Source organism: Lissotriton vulgaris, chromosome 2_1 (genome assembly GCF_964263255.1).
Source record: "Lissotriton vulgaris chromosome 2_1, aLisVul1.2, whole genome shotgun sequence".
NCBI lineage: Eukaryota > Metazoa > Chordata > Amphibia > Caudata > Salamandridae > Lissotriton > Lissotriton vulgaris.
Genome location: NC_141687.1, coordinates 1574612151 through 1574634766, shown reverse-complemented (window position 1 = coordinate 1574634766; position 22616 = coordinate 1574612151). Strand labels below are relative to the sequence as shown.

Sequence of the window (22616 nt, the reverse complement as noted above, 5' to 3'; positions counted from 1 at the left end):
CCACAGGTTGGAATTCAAATTACAGATCATTAGCACAATTCTGCATTAGCTAACCCCCAGTTGCCTACAAAGGTGTAGGATTCAGAATTTTCTTTGTCTTTCATATGTCTTGCAAAAGAAAAGACAATGGGCCTCAGTTTCGAGAGCAACACTGCATACACAGCAAATGGCTTGCCCAGGGGGGTTGTGCTTCCATTTGTTTGTCAAGGTGGCGAGTGGCAATGTACTCAATCTAAACGAAACAAAAGTTACTTAACAATGGGGGGAATCATGTAATAGAAAACAATTCTAAACTGAGAGCTGATTTGAACTCCAAGAACTGCAGGGTTTATCTCCCTAAATTGGGATAACGGTGCAATTTTCCCCATTCACATTCCCAGTGGTGCAATTTAATGAGCTTACTCGAAGACAGATTGATACTCCCCTGTCTAACCACAGTTCACTTAACCTCAAATCTTCAAGGAGTATATTGAAAAACTGGAGCCAAGGTAATTTCAACGCTCCCAGTGAATTTAAGATATCAGTCAGTGTTAGAAATGGGGGTCTCTAGGTGGCAAGGGCTTGCACCTTTGCCAAATAGGGACCCTTCTTTCTAGTCAGGATAAGGGAGTTACACTCCAAAAATATCCCCTGCTCACCCCCTTGGTAGCTTGGCACAAGCAGTCAGGCTTATCTTAGAGGCATTGTGTAAAGCATTTGCACATAACTGACAGTAATACAGTGTAAGTACTACAAAAGGACACCACACCAGTTTTGAAATATAGACAATATTTTTATATACAAGACCAAAAATTATAAGAATCCACAATACAGTACTTAAAAAATCTACAGTTATCAAAATACGCTTTAAAAATAGTTCTTTAATGTCAATAGCTCCGTCCGGGGCTATCACGGCGTTGTGAGCAAACAAATCCAAACAGTTCAGGCTGTTCCCAGAATCACGGACCAGCTACGGTGTCGGGAAGACCCGCAAACAGTTCCTGTTAGAAATGCAGGGTGCAGAGGCCCTTGAAGTCACTCACATTGCACGTCAAGCTCCTTTCTGTTGAGATCAGGAGCGCTGACATCGGCAGTAGTCGGGTGCTGCGGAGCAAAGTGCAGTGGTGTGCGGTGTCGTCAGGATGCAGTGTGCGCATCGGCTCTGTGGTGGCGTTAGATGGCGTCGTCGGTGACACCAGGGTTGTGGTGCGAGGTGAAGGCGGTGCTTATCGCGGTACTGGCAGGTCACGGTGCAAGCAGCAGCGTCGTCGTTGCTGAAGCACTGTCGTCTGGCTGATGAACAGGAGTGGATGGTGCCGGCGTAGGTAGGCCAAGGCTTCGGTGCGGGATGAGGGCGGTGTGTTGTGTAACTTTACGACCCGTGCCCTGAACTACGGTGCAAGCAGCTGCATCGATTTCCGCGTGGAGCGGGAGCATCAGGGAGGCCAAGGCGTTATAGTGAAGCAAGGCGGTGCGGAGTGTGGTGCCCAGAGGTCGCGATGCGAGCAACGGCCCAGTGGCGGCAGTAACAGGTGTCACCGGTGAGACCAGGGCTGCGTGCGGCATTGAGGCGGTGCTCTCTGCTTTGCCCAGGCTTCAGAGTGAAGCGAGGCAGTGCGGAGTGCAGTGCCCAAAGTTCGCGGTGAAAGCAGCGGCTCAGTGGCGGCATCAGCAGGCATTATCGTGAGACCAGGGTCGGGATTCGGCATTGCGGCGGTACCCTCTGTGGTGCCTTCAGGACACGGAGTATACAGCGGCGTCGTAGATATCAGTGAGTTGCATTTCTTCTATCGCAGCACAAAACACACAGTCCCCAGTGCTGAGGGCAGAAGAGCTTGAAATATTTGCTGTTCCTGAGACTACTTGAACAGGGGGCAAGGTCTACCTCAAGCCCTTCGAGAAACTCACAAAAGAAGTTTGCAGAAAGTTCAGTCCAGTCCTTTCACTGCCCAAGACAGAAGCAGCCACTGTAGTCCAACACAGTAAAGCATACAGCAAAGTGGTAGTCCCTCCTCACAGCTTCTGCAGCTCTTCTTCTTGCACTTTTCTTGATCCAAAAGAGTTCTAAAATTCAGGGGTCTGGGCCCCAGTATTTGTATCCAAAAATACTTTGATCCTCTAGGCAGAGGGTGTCTGTGCCCAGCCAGAACCAGTTCTGCCTTCTATGCTGTGATTTCCCGGCAGGGGGATGGGTACTGCATTGTCAGAGGCAGACCAGGCCCTTTGAGGTGCAAGGAAATCTCCTTGCTCTTCCCCCATCGCAGCCCAGGTCTTTTCAGCCATTTGCTGACCCACCTAGACTATCGGGAGCCACCCTTGCTTCCTAGCCATCTGTGGTTCAAAACCCAGACAGGCAATCCACATTCCAGCAGAGGCCCATGGGATGACTGAGCAAGAAAATACCTACTTCCTATTTTCAAACACAGAATGTAAAAATCACCTTTACTAAAAGATGCACCATTAGATTCTGAGTTCAGGCATACTAAAACTTATTTTCCCACCTAGTTCACAGGGCCAGTTATGTTTATAAGATGTTATAAACATACTTCCAGAAACAGAAAAACAGAGTCAAAACCGGGAGGGCAGAAAGCAAAACCTCAGGGGAAACACACCTAAAGATGCCAAGTCTAACAGTCAGGCAATCCCAATACTGTTTTAGATCTGGGACAGATCAGATCTGGATCCAGACCAGTAACGGTTTTAGTTTATTTAGTACTCTTGTCAATTTTAAGTTTAGGTCTACTCTAAAAGGTACAATAGTAGTACTTTGGGGCAATTTCAGGAAAGACCTCACAAATTTGTTCTCAGTCACTTCCAGCTCATCAACATTAGTATGGTCCCATATTTTGGTGCGAAATGAGGGACCCGACACTGCTTGTGCTTGCCATATTTCTCCATCTTCTCTGTCAGTATTTCCTCAATCTTTGTGCTCAAGTGTAGAGGTGGCCATTTCATTTCCAAACCTCCAACAACCAGTCAATGATAGGGCTCACTCCTTTGGGACTCAAGGGAGCATCTCGAGATTCCTCTTAGGAAAACAAGGCCTCTTGTTCAATCATATGGTTCCATTTTTGAATTTGTAATCCTGCAGGACATTTGCGAGAGTCCAGCCAACCCAACTGACTCCAGTGGTTTACTCAACCATCACAACCATCAAGATATACACATATTTTTTAACCTTACATTCTCAAAAACTACTGAACAGATTTACACCACATCACAAAAAGCACAATCTATTAGCAAAGATCAAGCATCCTCCCAACTTTGGTGATATTCAGTTCAGCAGTTTTTGTGGTGGTGCTTGTTTAAGAAGTCTATGAAAAAAAGCATAAGGATTATTTCATTTTTAAGGCCATCTCCTTTTCTCAGCCCCTGCTTGATGGATCACCATGAAACATTTCACACAAAAACAAGATGAAAAGGTTTTAGAAAGGTTTGTGGAGATTTGTCAATTGGCACCAAAGTTATTAACAAAATGCAAAAGGCATTTCCTATGGGAATGCTTACCTAACTATAACTACCCAGTGGCAACAATATATAATGAATAGACAGAATAACTTACCCTGAAATTATGTTTGGCAAATCCTTTGAAATAAATTCCTGCATGCACTCATGTTCAGTCGATTTGTCAAGGTACACTTGGAATGCTTGAGCATAATGGACTTCATCTGATACTATGCTTCGCAGGGAACATGCCATGGTGAATGCCTTGCGACAAATTAATGACAAATTCAACTTTATGAGAGTCTCCTTGCTCTTTTCTTCTCACCTTGCCTGGTAGTTCTCTTATCTGAAATGAAGATTAAAATACATTTTAATAATACAACTTGGAAATTTTGTTCAAGCTACTTATATTTTTAGAGTTTCTCACATTTTATTATCTCTGTTTCATGAGGCAAATATTTAGCTATCTAATATGAGAAAAATAATGATATGGCATGTCATTTATTAGTATAAAATTTGTAAACAAGAGCTATTACATTTCTTGTTTCACTGATAAAGGAACGCACAAAGACTCAAGTAAACATTGGTATAATAATATTTGTTGGTGTGACATGAATTCACTGCTCTAGTAGAGTAATGGTGCTATTACAGGACAGTAATATTGATTGCCGTGAGTCCTAGTCTTCTTCGTCGAAGTCCTAACCCCATGAGGGGGCCTTTACCCCCAAGACAGACAATGTTTAATGGATGCTTTGGAGAAAGAAAACAAGATTTTTACTGATCGTTATTCCTTTTTTATTAACAAGTTCCAACCTGTACCCACAACTCTGGCTGACCTTCAATTACCAAGTAAACTAGGAGAATTTATGGGCCAAAAGTAATAAAGTTCAAGCACTGGGACTAGGATGATTAGAACTCAGGGTAATGAAGATTACTGGCAAGTTATAGGGTAATTACCCCATTGTCCGTTTTCTCCATACTATTCCTAATCATGTGAGGATATAATGTAGGTCTTACTTTTTACAGGCACAGATAATTTAAATACATTCAATCATGTTCTGCACAGTTTTATTTTGTAACTTAATTCTTGGCAGACTCTTATATGTGGGAGGACATGGGGATAAAGAGGTACTACTGCCAATTGCATGACGGCTGAGAACCACAATAGATAAGGATCGAAAGAAGCTCTCAATATCACTGTGGCTTTGTGCACCAGGGGCTTGTTTGTCATATTTCCCCTGAAAAATTACATAACCGCGAGCTACCTGATTGATTGTCTCTCTTTGCGATCATAAGTTTCCTATCACTTGAAGAGAAAATCACAGTAGATATTTTAAAATCATTAAAGACTCGTTCCAATTTGATGATCGCAGGTTTTCGGATTGACACCAACTGCCATTCAATTCTAATCAGCCCAGTGTTGCTCCACCCATCCCTAACGACTTGCATCTTTAGTCAATCTGACAATTTGTGAAAGTAATAGAACACTTTTCTGTAGACCTTCTTGATTCAGCCTCCACTGTAGGTCTTGAGATTCCTTTCAGAAATATATTTTCATAGTTTTCTGTTTCTGGAGATAAATAAAACACTAATGGAGGCACTAGAGGTTTTAGTTGAAGACAAGCACTGGGCATCATCAAGGTATCATAGATTGTAAAATCACACTCTTGAACAGAGTATAGAGGACATAACTGTTTATTGTCTGTAGGAATTGAACTGGATGAACCCTCCCACACAACTTTGGCGCCAGAAATAGGTTGGAATAAGTTCCAAAATGTGTCTGAGAATGAGGGACAGGAATTATTGCATATCTGTGTAGCAGGGATTCCATACCTTGAAGAAAATAGTTTTTCTTGATTTCAGCTTGGGAATAGGCAGGGGTTCAGGATTAGGACCTTGAATTTTGTAAGATAGCAATCTTGGTAATGGATAATAGCCATTTATCTAGTGTTATTTCTTTCCATTTTCTTAAGAAACCGTGTATACTTCCTCACACCTTAGGGCAGTAATAGTCTTGCCTTTGAGGGCTGTTGCTGGGTGGGCTGGAGAATGGAGAAACATTATTTTAGGACATCAAAAGGGGAGAGTTCCATCCAGAATTTCTTAGATTCGGCATCTCTAGACAAAATGAATATTTAGAACATGTGGCTGAAAAAGTTTAATAGTTGAATAATCAACTTTGTTAGCTGATTTTTTTAAACATTCGTTGAATTTAGATCCAAAAACTTTTGGACCAAAGTAGATGATGCAATAGAGCTCTATAGCAACATCCAGATTCCAAAGTTTCATTAACAGAATCTCTCTCCCTGATACCAATTTACCAGCAGATGTAGCAAAGGATCAGAATTATTGTAGGTGGAAATAACTAGGCCAACCATTCCAAGTAGCCCAAAACATAGGTAGGCTTAGCTCAATCTTTCACACTGTTGATTACAGACTGAAAATTCTTTAAAAACGGTTGGCAACATATGCCACATATATTCCAGCCCTGATTGCAAAATTAGATGCTGCACAGGAACATTTTAGAGAGCCCTCCATCTTGTTGCCAGCAGAATCTGTGAAACAGTTTGGTTTGAAGCCATAGAGGATGAAAAGACTATACTTGATAGAACTCATTTAACCTGATGCATTTGAGAAAACGCCTCCTAAAACTTCATCATGGATTCTTTTTTCTTGAAGAATCTAGGAGGTTCAATTTGGAGTAACTTGCTGTTGTTGGACTTCCCTTACTTGTTTAAGGAGTAATTGTGCTCCTTGTACATATTTCCCTCTTGTCACAGGGTCCTGGTCGTCATATGTGTCAGGGGAAAATTATGACCTCTTTGTCACAGGTTATTCAGGTCTGCTGACTCAGCAATGAAAATCATGGCCTGAAAAGCAGCCGTAGATGCATATATAATGACCTGCTCCACGTTCTTCTCAGGGTCACTGAGAACATTATGCTATTTTTCTACCAAAGTTTCTCAAACCAGATGATCACGAGCTACCAGTAGCTCTCAGACACCTTCAGAATAGTTCACAGCCTTGAGTTCATTTTTAGTTTTAAATGTATTTTATTGAGCCGACAAGCAAAGAAAGGCATCACATTACAATGTAATTGTAGCAGGCAAACCAATCGAAGGAGACAGACAGGCACGTCCTCTCTATGCTGTGCAAGATGGAAAATGAGGTGGTTACCTCATGATAGCGTTATGATGTTCAAAAGGCAAATGATAGGCAATGTAGGCATACAAAATTGAAAAAACAAGTCCCAAAAACCCCTCCTCCCCCCAACCTTCCCGTCCTCGCCCCCTCCCCTCCATTGTGCCATCTGTGGGAGACCCATCGGTCTCTGGTCAAATAAGAGCTAGTGTGATCAATCCTGAGGGTTTTGAGTTCCAGTGGCAGTGTCAGTAAGGCACAGCAATCGGAGATACTTCGGGCAAGTTATTTCATTGAACTCCCTGGATAAGAGGGATAGTAGCGGCTGCCGGACCTTTTGGAATGTATCAGTAGTGTGCATGAGGGTAGCTTGTATGCGTTCCATTCCCAGGGTGAACCAGAGTTTGTGTAGCCACCCTATGTGTGTGGGTTTGTTGGTTGATCCCCAGAGTGACAGAATGTGTTGTGTGGCCGCTTGCATGGCAATGCCCATTTGGCGACCTCAGACAGACTTCAGGGGAAAGGTGAGTGCGTTGGGTAGTCCCAAGATGGCGTAGGCAGGAAATCTTGGGATTTCGGTGTCGAAGGTGGAGTCTATGTCATTCAGGACCATATCCCAATAGTCCCGGACCTCACTACAGTCCCAAAGAATATGCATCAGTGTGCCCTGTTCCCCGCAACCTCTCCAACACAGGCCACTCCGGGTTGGATTACCTCTATGAAGCCGGACTGGTGCAAGGTGCCAATACATTGCTAATTTCACGGCCGCTTCTCTACCCATTGTGTTGCGTGTGGTGTGGGAGGCCCTATAGTACACCTGACTCCACTCCATAAATGCCAAATTCAGCTTCCCACCGTTTCTGGCCTGCCGTTTTGCCTAACGCCAAGGGGGGTGTAAGCATTTTATATAAGTCCGATATAAGATGTCGATCAGTCTCTTTCGTCAGCAGCCACTTCTCAAAGGCGGTTAGTGGGCGACCCACCAGGGTAGCAATGGCAGGGTCAGTTAACCAGTGTCGGAGTTGAAAGTACTGAAAAAGATGAGGGTCTGTAATGTCATAACCTAGCTTGATGTCTGAAAGGGTGAGGAAGCCTTGTGTGTCGAAGAGGTCCCCTGCACATTTTCATGCAGTGCCACGCCACTGTGAGAAGGTGCGGGGGTCATTGCCTGGTGGAAAGTCTGGATTGTCTAAAATAGGGGTGAATGGGGAGGGGAAAGTGGTCAGGCCCCTTTTAACTGCTACCGCGTCCCAGACTCTCGTGACAGTGCGCGTGATAGGCGATTTGGTGATGTAAGTCGGCCAGTGTTTTCTGGGTAAGAAAGGAATTCCCCAGAGGGGCCTTTCAGCCATGGCCCTGTCTTGGAAGAGCCATCGCTTTTCTGATTCGGGTCTACACCATTCCACTAGATATCTGAGTTGTGCGGCCTGGAAGTACTGTATTAGGTTTGGAACGCCGAGGCCCCCCTCATCCCTGCTCCTGTGTACCATTTGTTTGTTTAAGCGTGCCCGCCGTCCCTCCCAGATGAAGTGATGAAGTACCATTTGTAGGTCCGAGATGGTGCCTTTCGGGGGTGTCACCGGGAGGGTCTGAAAGATATACAGGATTTTAGGTAGGGTCGACATTTTCACAGCCACTACTCTCCCCAAAAGGGACAGGGGTTGCTTGGACCAGCGCGTCAAGTCTGCGCGAATCTGAGTAGTGAGGGATTTATAATTGAGAGCCACTGTAGACTCCGTCGAGGAGGTGAGGGTGATCCCCAAATATGTAAGTTTTGTGGCTATTTGAAGGTCACTCCCATATGTGGGAGCCGGCTTATTAGGGTGGGCGTTTTCGCCCAATGGTAATATCAGGGATTTCCCTCTGTTGATTCTGAAGCCCGAGATGGTTCAGAAGGCGTCTAGCTCTTTCAAAAAGGCGGGCACTGAGCAGTCCGGCCGGTCAAGAGCGACTATAATGTCATCTGCATAGAGGCTAATTGTATGTGGTTCTTGGCCGAAAGTGACACCACTGATGTCTGGGTTATCGCGAATTTTCTGTGCCAGAGGCTCAATGTAGAGGGCAAACAAAAGGGAAGACAGGGGGCAACCCTGTTTCGTTCCTCGCTGGATGTCAAATGGGTCTGAGCGCATACCGCCCAGGCGGACCCGAGCCTGGGGGTGGTGGTAACAGCTGGCGATCCAGGAACGGAAACGGTCGCCAAGACCAAAGCGCATCAGCACCCGTTGTAGGTATGTCCAATCGACGCGGTCGAACGCTTTCTCCGCGTCGATAGCTACCAGTACAGCATTGGAGTTCTGGAAGTTCGCCTTATCTATTAGGTGTAACATCCTTTTGGTATTGTCGCTACATTGGCGATTGGGCACAAAGCCTGACTGATCCGGCTCTAGGATCCCAGGCAGGAGCGGGCCCAGGAGCGCTGCCAGGACTCCGGTAAAAAGCTTTAGATCTAGGTTCAGCAAATAGATTGGTCGGAATGCCGAACATTGCGTAGGTTTCTTGCCTGGCTTAGGTAACACAATCACCTCAGCCGCCAGCATATCAGGGGGAATGGAGCCCGGCCCTTCAAAGGAGTTAAAGAGCCGGGTGAGGATGGGGGCCAACAGCTGGCCGAACAATTTATGAAACCCAGCCGAAAAGCCGTCCGGTCCGGGGGATTTAAGCAGGCGAAGATGGGAGATAGCGGCTGTCACCTCCTCCAAGCGGATGGGAGCATCCAGCGTGTCCGCGCTGGTCTGGGATAGTTCTGTTATAGCCGCCGAGGACAAGTAGGCGTCAATGCCCCGGGGAGATGTCGTCTCCGCACCGTATAGCGAGGCATATATGTTTGAAATGCGTCTGCGACCTGAGTTTCCTCAGTGAGGGTCGTTCCAGAGTCATCTGTGAGGCCAGAGATTTTCGTGCGTTGGGTCTTAGCTTTTAAGGCGCTGGCCAATAAACGGCAAATTCTGCTCTATCTGTGTCAAGGCTAGCTAATTGAGCCCTGGCAGATGTCAATTGTCTCCAAACCCGTGGAGTGCCAGTACGGCTTTGCACCCTCTCTAGCTCAGCTACTTGAGCCGTGAGATTGTCCCTTTTTGTTTTCCGATCTTTAGCCTATGCGGAAGCAATTGCTATCAGTTCCCCTCGGACCACTGATTTTAAGGCCCCCCACAGGGCCGGCAGCGACAACTCCGGTGTGTCGTTAATGGCCAGGTAGTCAACAATGCATTTGTGTAGTCGTTTGTGGACTTCTGGTCGCTGTAGCAGGGTCTCGCGGAGGCACCATGAGCCCCGGGGGCGGGAAGGCATAGGGGCGGTAATCATTAGCTCTACTGCATCATGATCTGAAAGCGCTGCAGGTACAATGTCAATCTCAGCAAGATTAGAGACCAATTCGGATGATCCTATGACGTGATCTAGCCTGGCATAGGTACGATGGACGTGGGAATAGAATGTAAAACTGTGTTGCGTTCGAATGTGCGGATCTCCAAAAATCTACCGGGCCCCTTTCACGCAACCACTCCACACCTACCTCTGTGATAGCTCCCGCTTCCCCATAGCAGCGCCCTGATCTGTCTTTGTTAGTATCCATGACTAAATTAAGATCCCCCCCAATAAGTGTGTTGGATGACTGGAGGGATTCAGAGAGTGCGCCCTTCAGAAAGGCTTCCTGTCCTGTGTTGGGAGCGTAGATCGACCCTATTGTGGGATTCATGTTGCCGATCTGGAAGGTGTGTGCCAGAAAACGACCCTTAACCTCTCCCGCTCTGTCCCCCACCCTTCCGCGAAAGTGTTTGGACACCAAAATGGCCATCCAAGCTTTTTTTGTGGGGAGGGAGGAGAAGAATTGTTGGGGTAAGGCGCGTGAGTGCATCCTATGCCAGTCTTGGGGCAGAGGGTGGGTCTCTTGTAACAAACAGAGGTCAGCCCCGGAATTCTCTAAATAGGAAATTATTGCCCTCTTTTTAATAGGGTTGTTCAGCCCCTTCGCGTTGAGTGTCAATATCTTCAGTTTGGGATTAGCCATGACATGAATTAGGAGCCGGATAGCTTAGCATACAGCGGTGTGTCCCAGCTTGACAGACGGGGATCAGACTGATCAGAGCGAGATGAACCCTGGGTGTCGTAGGCTGCATGGAAAGTGTGTATGTGTGAGTGTGCGCATAGCCAGAAACGCCCGAGGGGCGAGGCACAGCAGTGAGTAACAAATATAAGGCATAGCAGTTCCACTGGTATCAATTCCCCCCCCGGCACACTGGTTCCCACCCCACCTCCCACCCCAACTTGTCCCTCAAAACACCCCAACTGCAAAGTTTGTTGTGCAAGTTCAAATTCCATTGTCTCAATCTGGCGTGAATGTCCCCAACCTCCCTCCTCCCGGTTCCCCAACCCCAAACCAATAAAAGGTATAGTCCCAGTCCTGTTAGTCCACACAGGGCAGTGGTAATTTTTCTTACTCTAGTCATCTCCAGTGGCGGTCACTCCGGCCCCCCACCAGAGTCCCTCGCCACATAGGCGGTGTGTGAGTATTAAGTGATCTCCCTGTTGAGAAAGCAATCACTCAGGGGAAGAGGTCTCTTTGGCCACTTTCGCTACGGCCATTGCTCGTTCTTTCGTGATGACAGAGGTGTCCGGTTTCAAGCGATGTGAGGGGGGATCGTCTGCGGCCCACTGTTTGCCACCCCCCCCCCCGGACTGTCCTTGTGAGGCGCCGGGTGTGGGCTCGTCATCGTCCTGTTCAAGCCCCAGTAGAGTGCAAGTGTCTTTGAGTGAGCGCAGTTGGTGTAGTTTGCCGTTCCATTAATCTGAACGGGTGGCCCCAGGAGTAGGGGGTTTCGTGCTGCCGCAGGAAGTCTGTTGCTTTTCTGAATTCCTTTCGCTTTTGTAAGGTTATGGCTGCCAGGTTCTGGTATAAAGCTATGGAGTTGCCCTGATATTGGATGGGTTGTGCCTGTCGGGCCTCCCGGAGAATTCGCTCCTTTAGCTGGAAATCATGGAGGAAGGCCAGAATGTCCGGTGGTGGAGCAGAGGCCCGCCTAGGCAGCCCAACCCTGTGCGCCCTGTCAATCCGGATAGTAAAGTCTGCCGGTTCTCCCAGAATTGTTCTGAAAAGGGATTGCAAGTACCCCGCAACATCGGTCCCTTCTGCTTTCTGAGGGACCCCCCGGACCCGTATGTTGTTCCGCCGAGAGCGGTTTTCAAGATCCTCTGCGTGGGCTTGAAGGTCCAGCTGTTGGTCTGTGAGTCGCAGGACCTCCTGCTGTAGCTGGGTAATTTCATCGCTCCTGACCTGGTCCACCTCTTCAATGGCCACCACACGCTCCCCCAGGATCTCCACGTCCCTGCGTAGCTCTCGGACCTTGCCTGCCATGTCCTGCTTCAGGGATTTAAAGTCCTCTCTGAGGGATTTAAACAATGTCTCCAAAAACGACCTGGTAACGGGTGCCTGGTCATCTCCTGACGCTGGTGATGTCTTCGCGTTCACCGGTAATGGCGGGTCTTTGTTGGGTTTGGGCTGTGTCTTGGCTAAAAGTTCAGGGAGTGTTTGTGGCCCTTTCTTTCCTCTCTGCCCCGCCATAATGCGATCGGTTCCCAGATGAGCGATTGGTCTCCGCGCCAACGGTATGCCCGGGGTCGTAGTGGCCTACTTTCTTTGTGTGTCCGCCAGGGCACTCCTCGGCGAGTAGTGGCTACAGGGCAGGCGTCACAAGTTGGTTAGCAGTGAAGCGGTGGGGGCAATCGCAACCGGGATGGTCGGACAGGGCAGCCGTCGCAGCCGTGTGAGCAGCCCACAGTTTGCGCCAGTCGGTGACCACCAGTCTGAACCGGCGCCGGCAGACCTCGTGGGAGCGCGTGCCAATCCGCCTCTCCAGGCGGCAATGTGGTCCAGCTCTCAGGCCCACAGGTTCTCAGTCAATTCCTCCACCGGGAGCTCGATTGTGCCCCCGAGCTCTCAAAGCAGCGCCCTCCCCCGCTCTCCTCACCTTCTTTGCGTGCTGAGTCGGGACGGCCGTGGGAGCCTCCCTGGCAGGCCTCGACCACTTGGCTCCATGCAGCTCTCTCTCAGGGCCCCCCTCAGGGCCGCGGGGTCACAGGGACACTGTGATGTTGGAGAGGCGGGCTTCGTCTTGGCGCTGTAGGATGTGCCAGCCAGGCCAGGCCAACAGCGCCGAAGGCCCAAAGCCGGGGCCTCGATTTTCGCGACTCCCGGCCGGTTCGCACCCTAGCGCCGGCCAAGTTGCGGTAGCAGGGTTGAATGCTGGGCTGGGGCGGGCTCCGGCAGCGTCGGCGGGGGCTCTCTCCATGGGTTCCCAGGTGCTCTGCTCAGTACACCGCCGGGAGAAGCAGGGGCAGCGGGCAAGCGCTCGATCAGCCTCAACCTCGTCGTGGCGACTGGCACCCGGTCGCGGTCAGGCGTCCTCAGCCTCTGGAGCTCCCCGAGTGGTCCGCGGGCCAAACAGTCGGGCCCCCGAGTCTCAGTGGTCATTCGCCGGCCCCCTCTTTGGTTTCCCGTGCTGTAGGGAGATCAGGCTATGCATATAGGCGCGTTTAGGCGGGATCGGGCGGGGAGCCTCGGAAACCTGCGTCAGATCACGCCGCCATCTTGGACACGCCCCCCCCCTTGAGTTCATTTTTAAATAAGCACAGGCTACATTTTCTTTTTAAAGTTAAGTGAAGATTGTGCTTAGTTTACATTATTATCATCAGCCCGCAGATAGCAGGACCTGATAATGAGCAGTGCTCAGTCAGATTTAGGACACAGGCCGGAGCATAGATGTGAAGCCTGAAGTACTGAGGGAGTTAACTCCTAAATGAAAGTCCATGTCAACTCAATATTGGAACATGAGAACAAAAATATGCTTCTGAATGCTTTTAAATGAGACAAAACCAAGCTTAAAAGTTACCTTAATGATTAAGTTAGCTCTCATTTTAATTTTCTTCCTTTTCAAAGTTTTGCATTTACAAACAGCAGGCTTCTTTCTTGAAGTGGTCAGTAGACCTGTGCCATACTTTAACTAAAACACAAAGTAATGTTTGTTTTAAATGGGAGAAATTAATACTGAAGAAAAATATTTCTATGAAATATTAAGTTTTATTTTTTTTCCCCCCACTTTCAATTAAGCCAAATACATCTTAATGTTTTATGAAGCATATTTCTTCACTTTAAATCCCTCCCATTTAAACAAATGACAGTTTCTTCTGTTATAAATATGGCACTATATCTACAGACCACCGCGAGCCAGATGCCAGCTGTTTGTAAATGTGGCACTCGAAATGAAGAATATTTAAATTATAGAGTATTATGGAATCCATATAAACATAAAGTTAGCTTTTCAGTTACATTTTCTCCCATTTCAAACTGTCACCTTTACACAAACCAGGCATCTTGCTCCCAGTAACTGATAGACACTGACATATTTATAACTGAAAAATACAGCCATTAGTTTAAGCAGGAGACATTTAAAGTGCTGAAAAATGCACTTTACATTTCTCCCTTATAACAAAACGGTTGAATGTTTGTTTTATACATGTAACGGTGACATATATGGTGAAAGAAATTTCCTGTCTCACTAGTACATACAACACAGGCTCTCAGTCCCCTACAAACCTATATCCTAATCATACACACACATTCCCAAAGACAACGCTCTCACTGACACACATTGAAACTCTATCATAGTGCCTCTAGGCAAAGAATTGTGTTCAAACCATATTATCTAGCTTTCTGGAAATTAGGCTTAAAGTCAATGAATCTAGGCATGAGGTGTCTAGTAATAATGAGCGAGTTGCTTAGCCTTCAGTAGCTCCCAATTATTTTCACTGATCAGAAGTAGCTCTCACAAAAGAAAAGGTTGGGGACCCCTTCACTATAAACTTCTTCTTTTCCATGGTGTTAACATCAGACTACCATCCTTGCTGCTGCAGTGGTTACTCTTTCCATATGTTAGCTACCTGGTTCTCATCTTTTAAATCAAGAATCAGTGCTAAAATTAAATCAGTGCAGTCAAACCTCTTGTGTGCACACTCCTATTCAACAGTCAGAGGAAACAATGAATACCTAATAGCGAGGAAGACGGACAAAGGGGCAATGGCAGCGGCAGCCTGTGCAGGTAAGAGCTGTGGGGCAGTGGGGTCAGGTAGGTGATGATTTCGATAGACAACGAGAGAATATACATTATTTATTTAATTTTCCCTCATGGTCATCTGTCGAATCCCTCTCAACCCGGCCCCTCCGCTCTAACCTGAGCTGGCCACTCCTTGTTAACAGAGTACAAAGCATGTAAAGCAACAAATGTGACATGGCAACATCTTTCACTTGAGAGAACTGTAACAGTCAGAATATGTCTACTTACACCTTCTTGTTATGCCACAGTTCTACTATAGCTAAGCATTTACCTGAACAAGATATAACACGCTCCTGCGATTGTACTATTGCACTTCAGGAATCCCTAACACACAAAATAAGAGGCTTGGCTATCACAAGTGCAGCAGGTGCAGTAATTCCAGTGCAAAAGATTTGAGTGGACCACCGCACTCTAATTGTGTAGCTAATATTGACTTATTATCCTAGTTTTTTTTTTTCCCAACCAATTTTATTGAGCAAATGAGCAGTAAGAACGTGGCATCTCCAAGACCGAAGATCACCACAACAATATCAATACAGCAAATCACGTAGGTAGCAAACGATGAAACAGACTCAAGAATAGGCTCAGTATAAAACCCCCCCTGTGGCCCACCCTATCCCACAACTCCACCCCCCCCAGCCCCAAACACCCCCCCAAACCCCCACCCACACGTGTATAGAAAGCAATAGAGTAAAATATGTAGGCGTAGTGCCACCGGAGCGTCGCCGCTACGGACATTATCCTAGTTTTTTATACAATTTTTCAAGTGGAAACCCCCAAATCCCTTTTGAGAAAGATAGGCTTCCTCACACCGCTGCTTCTACACACACCAGTGGTACAAGTTGTGAGTGCTAGTGGAGAAAGTGGCATTGCTAGAAGTGGGCAGTGGCATTGCAAGAAAAATGTTGGCCACCTGCACTTATGTTTTCAAAATTAAGCATGGGTGATATGCCTCATCTTTAAAAATCATTTACAATGCAGAATATTTTGGTTTTATTATTCTATCTTTATAGATCTTATCTGATCAAGATCAAATTCCGTTATAGCCTTGAGTGATTTGATTAAAGTGTTTTTCACCTTCTCATGTTCCAGGTAAACCCAGGATCTGGACTGTAATCCAGGGACCTTGAGCAGAATTAAATTAATGTGAACACAGTGTATATGTTTCCTAGTTAAAGATCCAGATATGGTGATGTGTCTGGTGCATAGTAAAAACTTTGGATAATTTCTACAAACGGTAAGTGGGGTAGTAGATATATGAAATATCCATCAGTATAGTCCCAACTCAAAGTATGTTTATGAATGTTAAATTGAAGTCTCAATTGTTTAATATCACTTCATGCCTCTACATCTCCAAAGAATGACCTCCTAGAATTTATCAAATAGTTCACCCTTCACCAGCTTCAGGAGTATTTACAAAAGCAGTCAATGATTGACATACTTACACTGCTCATAATTAGATGCATTACATTTTATTCAGTTCAGCATTTATAAAGCGGTGTGTGCAGTGGTGTAGATCAAACCAGAACTTGGCAGAATATTTGTTTACAGTGAAACCTCTGTGGGAAACCATTTGTGTTGTACATGGGGCCTAGGAAGTCATGTTACAAGGTGCAAGCTACATGTTGCACAGAGGAGCGTCAATTTGATAGTATAGCATGTTATTACCTCCACTGGGTGGCCCTTGGAATTACTCTATATTACATCAATAAGTTAAGGTCTGGAAGTTGAGGCTGCTCACTGACATCTAGCAGTCTGAATCAGTTGTGGTCTTCACACTGCAGCACTAGGTATGATGAAAGGAGTACACCCATGGATCTTAAGTGTTTAAAGCTAGAATGTGAACTAATGGTACAGACAACTTCACTGGATGAAGATAAGTGGTCACTAAGGACAGATTAGACCACCCAGCAGTGGCAAGAGTTCAATCTCTGAAACCACAGCATTCGATCTACCTAAATTCCCAGGAGATTATACCAACACACACAATCATTTTTGTACAAACTCCTATTACTTTCTTTGAGTGCTACATTGTGGAGATATAAGGACTACTGCATTCCATCGTTCAATATTTTCAGATGGCCACAGATTAGCAATGATTTAAACATGCATTTCAGTGTTGGTTGTCCATTTGTACATATTTTAGTTTCCATGCATTGTTGTAAAATTATCAAATGGATCACTCCATATTTACGCAATTTGGACGTATTGAGTACAGTACCCTATAGTGTTTTCTTGAGTGGCATGAAAGGCAGGAAATGACCTACACTTACCATCAACTATTCATTTATTTTACTGCATTGTGCAAAGTTACATTAATTAGCCCCCTGACCATTTTGGGGGTTAATTAGACTTGAAAGTCATATTGGCATCTTGCTACACTGTCTGGGGATATACTAGGGACCTTATTTATGAGAGCCCTGCACACATTTCCACCACGGAAAGTGCTACATGTGTGATGGAGGGCTCTAATTTTGATTTATGAAGCCACTCAAAGCCCCCCTGCGTGACTTTGAGTGGCCTCATACACCATGAGTAAGGTGACACAGAGCAGACCAATGAATCACCTGATTTGTTTCAAGTTTGCAGAAGGGCGAGAGAAATAGTAGAAAGGAGATTAAACAGAGGTAATTGATTGTCTCTCCAAAAATATTACAAAGAAAAACAATCCAACCAAAAGGATTTATTGAAATCTGTTATGACTTAAGAATATAGGCTTCCAAAGGTACAAAATGTTTACACCAAAATGAATCTTGCAATAGAAGCAGTCATCAACATTCAATAGGATATCTAAATCCTTTCTCAAAAACTATTGCATGCAAAAAAAAAGAAAGAAGATTACCTGAGCTCAGAGGTGTTTCCGTAATACTCCATACTGATAAAGAAATGTGCTGGTGCAGAACACAAACAATAATACTGCGGAAGATGCGACTTGCGTAAAAACTGGAAAAGAAAGGCAAGTCACGCCTCACGTCCAAGGTGGTAGAAAGCGGAGTCAGGAAAACAGTCTCGCGGTTGAGAAAACTGATTGCGTTATGCTGAACGCGAACAAAAAGTCCGGAACGCGCTCGGAGAGTGAGATATAAGCAGCGAAAAAGGCTGCATCTCAAAAAATGTAATGGGAGAAGGGGCTCGGAATCCAAATATCAATCCACGGAAAGAATATTATCTCATAGCAGGATCGGCACATAAGTGTCCAGCAAACTCTCGAACAAACAGGAAAGGGGGCGTGGTCTCATACAGGAAGAGAAGCCAAGCACCTGATGTCGTACGCTGACCGTCTATATGCCGAAATAGGTCAGCTGATCGCCATTAAAGGAGTCTGAGAAAGCATACAAGGTATGAGGTCTTACAAGGCATTCTGGAATCGGTAGTCTTTTGGTTTCATAACAGGAAAGAAAAGGGTACAAGAAGCCTGAATGTTGACACTGACTCCCAGCTTGCTGGTTGAATTACACTGTCAAAAATCTGTCCAGGTTTCTTCACAAATGCATGATATCACCCGGGCATGTGATGGACGCTTTTTTTTTGTCAGCGTGGTCTAGATACGTGTACTTTTTTTGGGCTTGGTGTTGCAGAGAAGTTGTGCCCAGAGCTCTTCTTCCCAGGATCTATTGATGTTCCATTTTATCTTATTAAGTTGGTTCAATACTGGTTGGAGGATTGGATCCATTGGCTTGTACCTCAATAGTCTCAGCATACTGTTCATGGACTTTTTCAGCTGTTTCAGTTGATTTTGATGGCCAATTGGGATCCTTCCTGCTTCCCTTATATCTTTTGGTGGCCTGTATTTGACTGTCGAAGAGAATGCATTTCCCAAATTGACAGTGAAGCTTTCCCATTTATGGGTAAGGCTACTTGCATACCCATCTTGTGCCTTTAGTAGGACCTTCGCTGATTGAAACACCTCCCCTGTATTTGCTAGTGAGGATTTGGTGTACTTAAAATTGATTGTGTGGCTAGAGTGAGGGCCAATACCGATGCATTTTCTTGTAGAAATATCTCCTGCGACCAATGGTGACTGTCCCTCTTATCTCGAAGGCAAGATGTAGCGGTCGCCAGTAGGTAAATATAGTTAGGACCTAGTTTCCATAGGAAATGAATTTTTTGATTTGGCTATAACTTTGGTGTCTTTTGCCCATTCTACGTGAAATTGGGCCATGGTGGGTACTATTGTTATGGGAAGTTTCAGGGGGATCCGTGCAGTGGGAACACAGAATTTGAGGTGTGAAATAGGAGTGTATTTTTAATCTTAATTCCCATAGGAACCTTTACCTACACCTACAGGCCGAACCGCTGAACAGACTTAAACCAAATTTGGCTGGATATCACTGGCCGCGGATATTTTGCGGTGGCTTCACAATGAATCTTTGATGCACGCACATACGGGAATGCTCTGATTGGCTGGACGCAACTTGAAGAGAAAGTTTTGGCTGCCATTTTATCTATTGGGGACAGTTTCTGGGGCTGAGAATCTGTGTGGAAGCTCACATAAGGGGTCAGGGTGGAGATACTCTGACCCCATGGTTGAGAAATTGAGGTGTTAGTGACACAAGTTATGTGTCCAAAATAGATCTTTTTTAATCGCATGCGATATTCAAGACGACAAAACAACTGCCAGCGTGGTCCCTCCAGTACCATCGCGGGGACATCACGACTATCAAAATCATTGGGAATATTGATGAAAATATAAAAAACATATATCAATAAATCAATAATACATTGTTATAGAGATATTGAGATATTGATAAATGTTTTTATAGAGTTCTTTATATAGTGAGTTATGTACTGTCATGGTTAGAATTAAGTATATAATTATAATTTTTTTATGTGGTGTTGACTTGAATTTTTGCTTTTGCTTTCTGTTTTCACGATGTGTCTGGGGAGATCACGATTACTGATGTCATCGTGGTCTCGGGCCTCACAGAGAAAATGGAAGATAGGTTTTAGTGATTCTAGACATACACTAGAATAACATGAGTTGGATGTGTTTAGTAATAAACCCTATTGTGTAAAATACTGTAATATGTGTTTTCACTTTATGGAAAAGGCGTGATCGTCGCGGTTAGCGATGCCATTGTGGCATCCCCAATAACCGGGTAAACTTCTGAAAGATATTTTTTAAAGAAATATAGTACAAAACTATGAGTTTAAACATGCTGTGAAAGAAACATGTATATAGTATTGAGTAGGGCAATGCTCAGAATGTTTTTTTACGTATTATTTTTGGGTGTGTTGGTGACAATTGAATGTCGGCTTTTCTTTTCCACTTTCACAACATTTCTGTGGGGATCACAACATCGCCACGAAGATCCCAAAAACGAAATTAAAAAAACCCTTGAGAACAAAACTTCACAATATTTTGGGTACTAAGGTGTCTCTGACAAGAGTCGTTGCATTGGTTGTGTGTGAATGGCTGCTACATTTAAGACCGGATGCAGAATTTCATGTTACTTAGAAATACCCTGTAGTCTTCATCTGTAAAGTGCACTCCATCATTTCTATAAATTCCATGCATGTCAAAACATAGATTGTTGTTTTAGATAAAGCCCATGCAATGGTCTCTGAGAAATGCTGAAACAGTTTTTTTAACATGTTTCCTGGCTTTGTTAATCTGTGGACAGAACTGATTTTACATTTCTGTCTTTTGGCATATATTAGAGTACACCAAGACAGTGTGAGGGAATAGCAACATCAGTGCTGCAAATGTTTCTTTCATTAGGATTTCCAGCCCTACCCCAGTGAATGTGCCTTGGTCATTGCCACCACAGTGCACAATTATGAGGTGAGGAAATAAATAGAGGTAAGGAAATTTATATATATATATATATATATATATATATATATATATATATATATATATATATATATTTATATTTAATTGGTGATGTCAGCATGAAAGTGAAGACAATTTGGAGGTGTTTTGGATGGTTCAGGAAGAAGTCTTATTATTGGCTGTTGTTTAAAAACAAGGAATGCAATAGAGACATTGATATGCTTTTGAAACTGTGGAGTAAACAACACCTGATGTATCTCATTTGGAAGCATATGCATCTTCTAGAATGTGCTGTGAAAGTTTGACCTACTGGTTCCACTTGGGTGCTAGGTTTACTGAGCTAAGACTGTACATGGGGAAGGGTGTTAAAGAGACAGAACATTTGTTTTTAAAGTTGAGGAGTGATGACACAATGTAAGTAATGGCCAGTTTTAATTTCCAACTCAGCATTATGTAATAAATTGTTGTGTAGTATTTACATTTCAGAAAAATGAAGCTAGAGATAAGAACCTCTTTTTGAAAGAGAGGGAAAGGGTTAACAGATGCTAACCATTCACAAGTGGAGATGCAGTATTCTAAAAAGAAAGACATGATTTAATTTGCTGCCTTTCTCGTGATGATAGAGTTGAAAGTTGAAGCGGTTGCTGTTTTAGAGTTGCTTTGTATGAGAGAGGTGTACCATTCTAGTGCTTAGTTTTTACACATCTTAACAGTGTCAAAACTATCCAGAAAGAGGTAAACAACAATAAAATCTGCAAACTGAATTCACTGGTATATATATATATATATATATATATATATATATATATATATATATATATATATATATATATATATATATATATATATATATATATATATATATATATATATGACTTTGTAATTATTTTAAAAATGTACATTAGAAATGAAGATGTATATGGGCATTTGATTAAAGGAGTATATCAGTGATGAGAAAAAAATATATACGATCAATTGTATCTATTTGCCACTACCAGCCTATGAGCGTTTTTTATTAACTAGGTTGAGGTTTAAATTGTTTCACTTTTTATTAGCAATCCCAATGGGGTGTTATAGAGGAACAGTGCTAGCACCCTGTGGCTGCGACAATCTGTCTCCACAGGACTTGCTGCACTTTATGTTCTTTTGTGAATTTTATGAATTCCCCAGGGCTTTTTATCTTAAACCTATTTTTAAAAGATTGCAATTTGTACAAGCTCGCCCTGCCCTACTGTATTTACAATTGTTAAAACCTGATTGTATACCCCATGTGATCGGCTTTTTAAAAAGCTCAATGAAGTATAGAAAATGTCTGGATACCTAGAACTGTATAAGTAATCCCCTAATGATGTTCGCCCTAATGTGTAATAGCTGGATTCTAACGTTATGAAAAACCTGTTTTAAATTGTGTATATTGTAACATGTATTTTACCTGACAATTTGAAATATATTTTGTTTTATGAACATTTATGGTTTTGTACAAAACAAAAACCGAATAAAGTACTTTTGAAATTTGAAATTGACATTATGATTTTGATGGATTAGTGGTAAATGTTTAGGGAAGAGAGTGAAGGATTAATGCCTCTTTATTACATTGTGTATTTTATTGAAAAATAACAGTATAGGCTTTTGAATGTTGCAATGAGGAAGTAAGAATGTTTTAAATGTGTTAACATCATGATTGTAAACATCTGTTATTTGCATTCTGGCAGTTGTAGTACTTTTAGTAACATTCCTAACAGGAATATTGGAGTGAGAAATAAAAAGCGAGAATATGTTGTCCAACTGCATATGAAATAAAAAGAAGTAATACCTGTTTGGTATGTATTGGGAAGTTTTTGCCAGTGTGTTTTTTAACTTAAATGACCGCTTTGCATATGTTTAGATGGTGAGATATGTTTTTTGTGCTTTACATACCTATATATAAGGTGGGACTTTTGAGTTTACTTAAAGATGTCGAGAGTTATAGGCCTATAGGTTTGCATATAAAAGGGTCAAGAATCAGCTTTTTTAGTAAGCGTGTGACCAAGGCCAGCCTCCAAGCTAAGAGAATGATGCCTTCGGTCAATGAAGCATTCAGAAGTTGGGTGAATTGTTCTATGACTGGAAGAGCCAGTTTATCCAGTACAGAGGGGTGCAGGGGTCTGATATGGTAGCTGTGAGCATTG

At 44.1% G+C, this 22616-nt stretch overlaps 1 protein-coding gene across 2 annotated transcripts in view; it reads right to left on the bottom strand.

Moving 5' to 3' along the window:
- Nucleotides 1-22616, bottom strand: part of LOC147732925 (histamine N-methyltransferase A-like) — a 248382-nt gene that overhangs the window by 211914 nt on the left and 13852 nt on the right. For both annotated transcript variants that reach the window (XM_086957460.1, XM_086957459.1), the window contains exon 2: nt 3542-3769. In XM_086957460.1, coding sequence (XP_086813586.1) covers nt 3542-3678 — 137 coding nt within the window. In that variant the 5' untranslated portion in view covers nt 3679-3769. The remainder of the gene's footprint in view (nt 1-3541; nt 3770-22616) is intronic.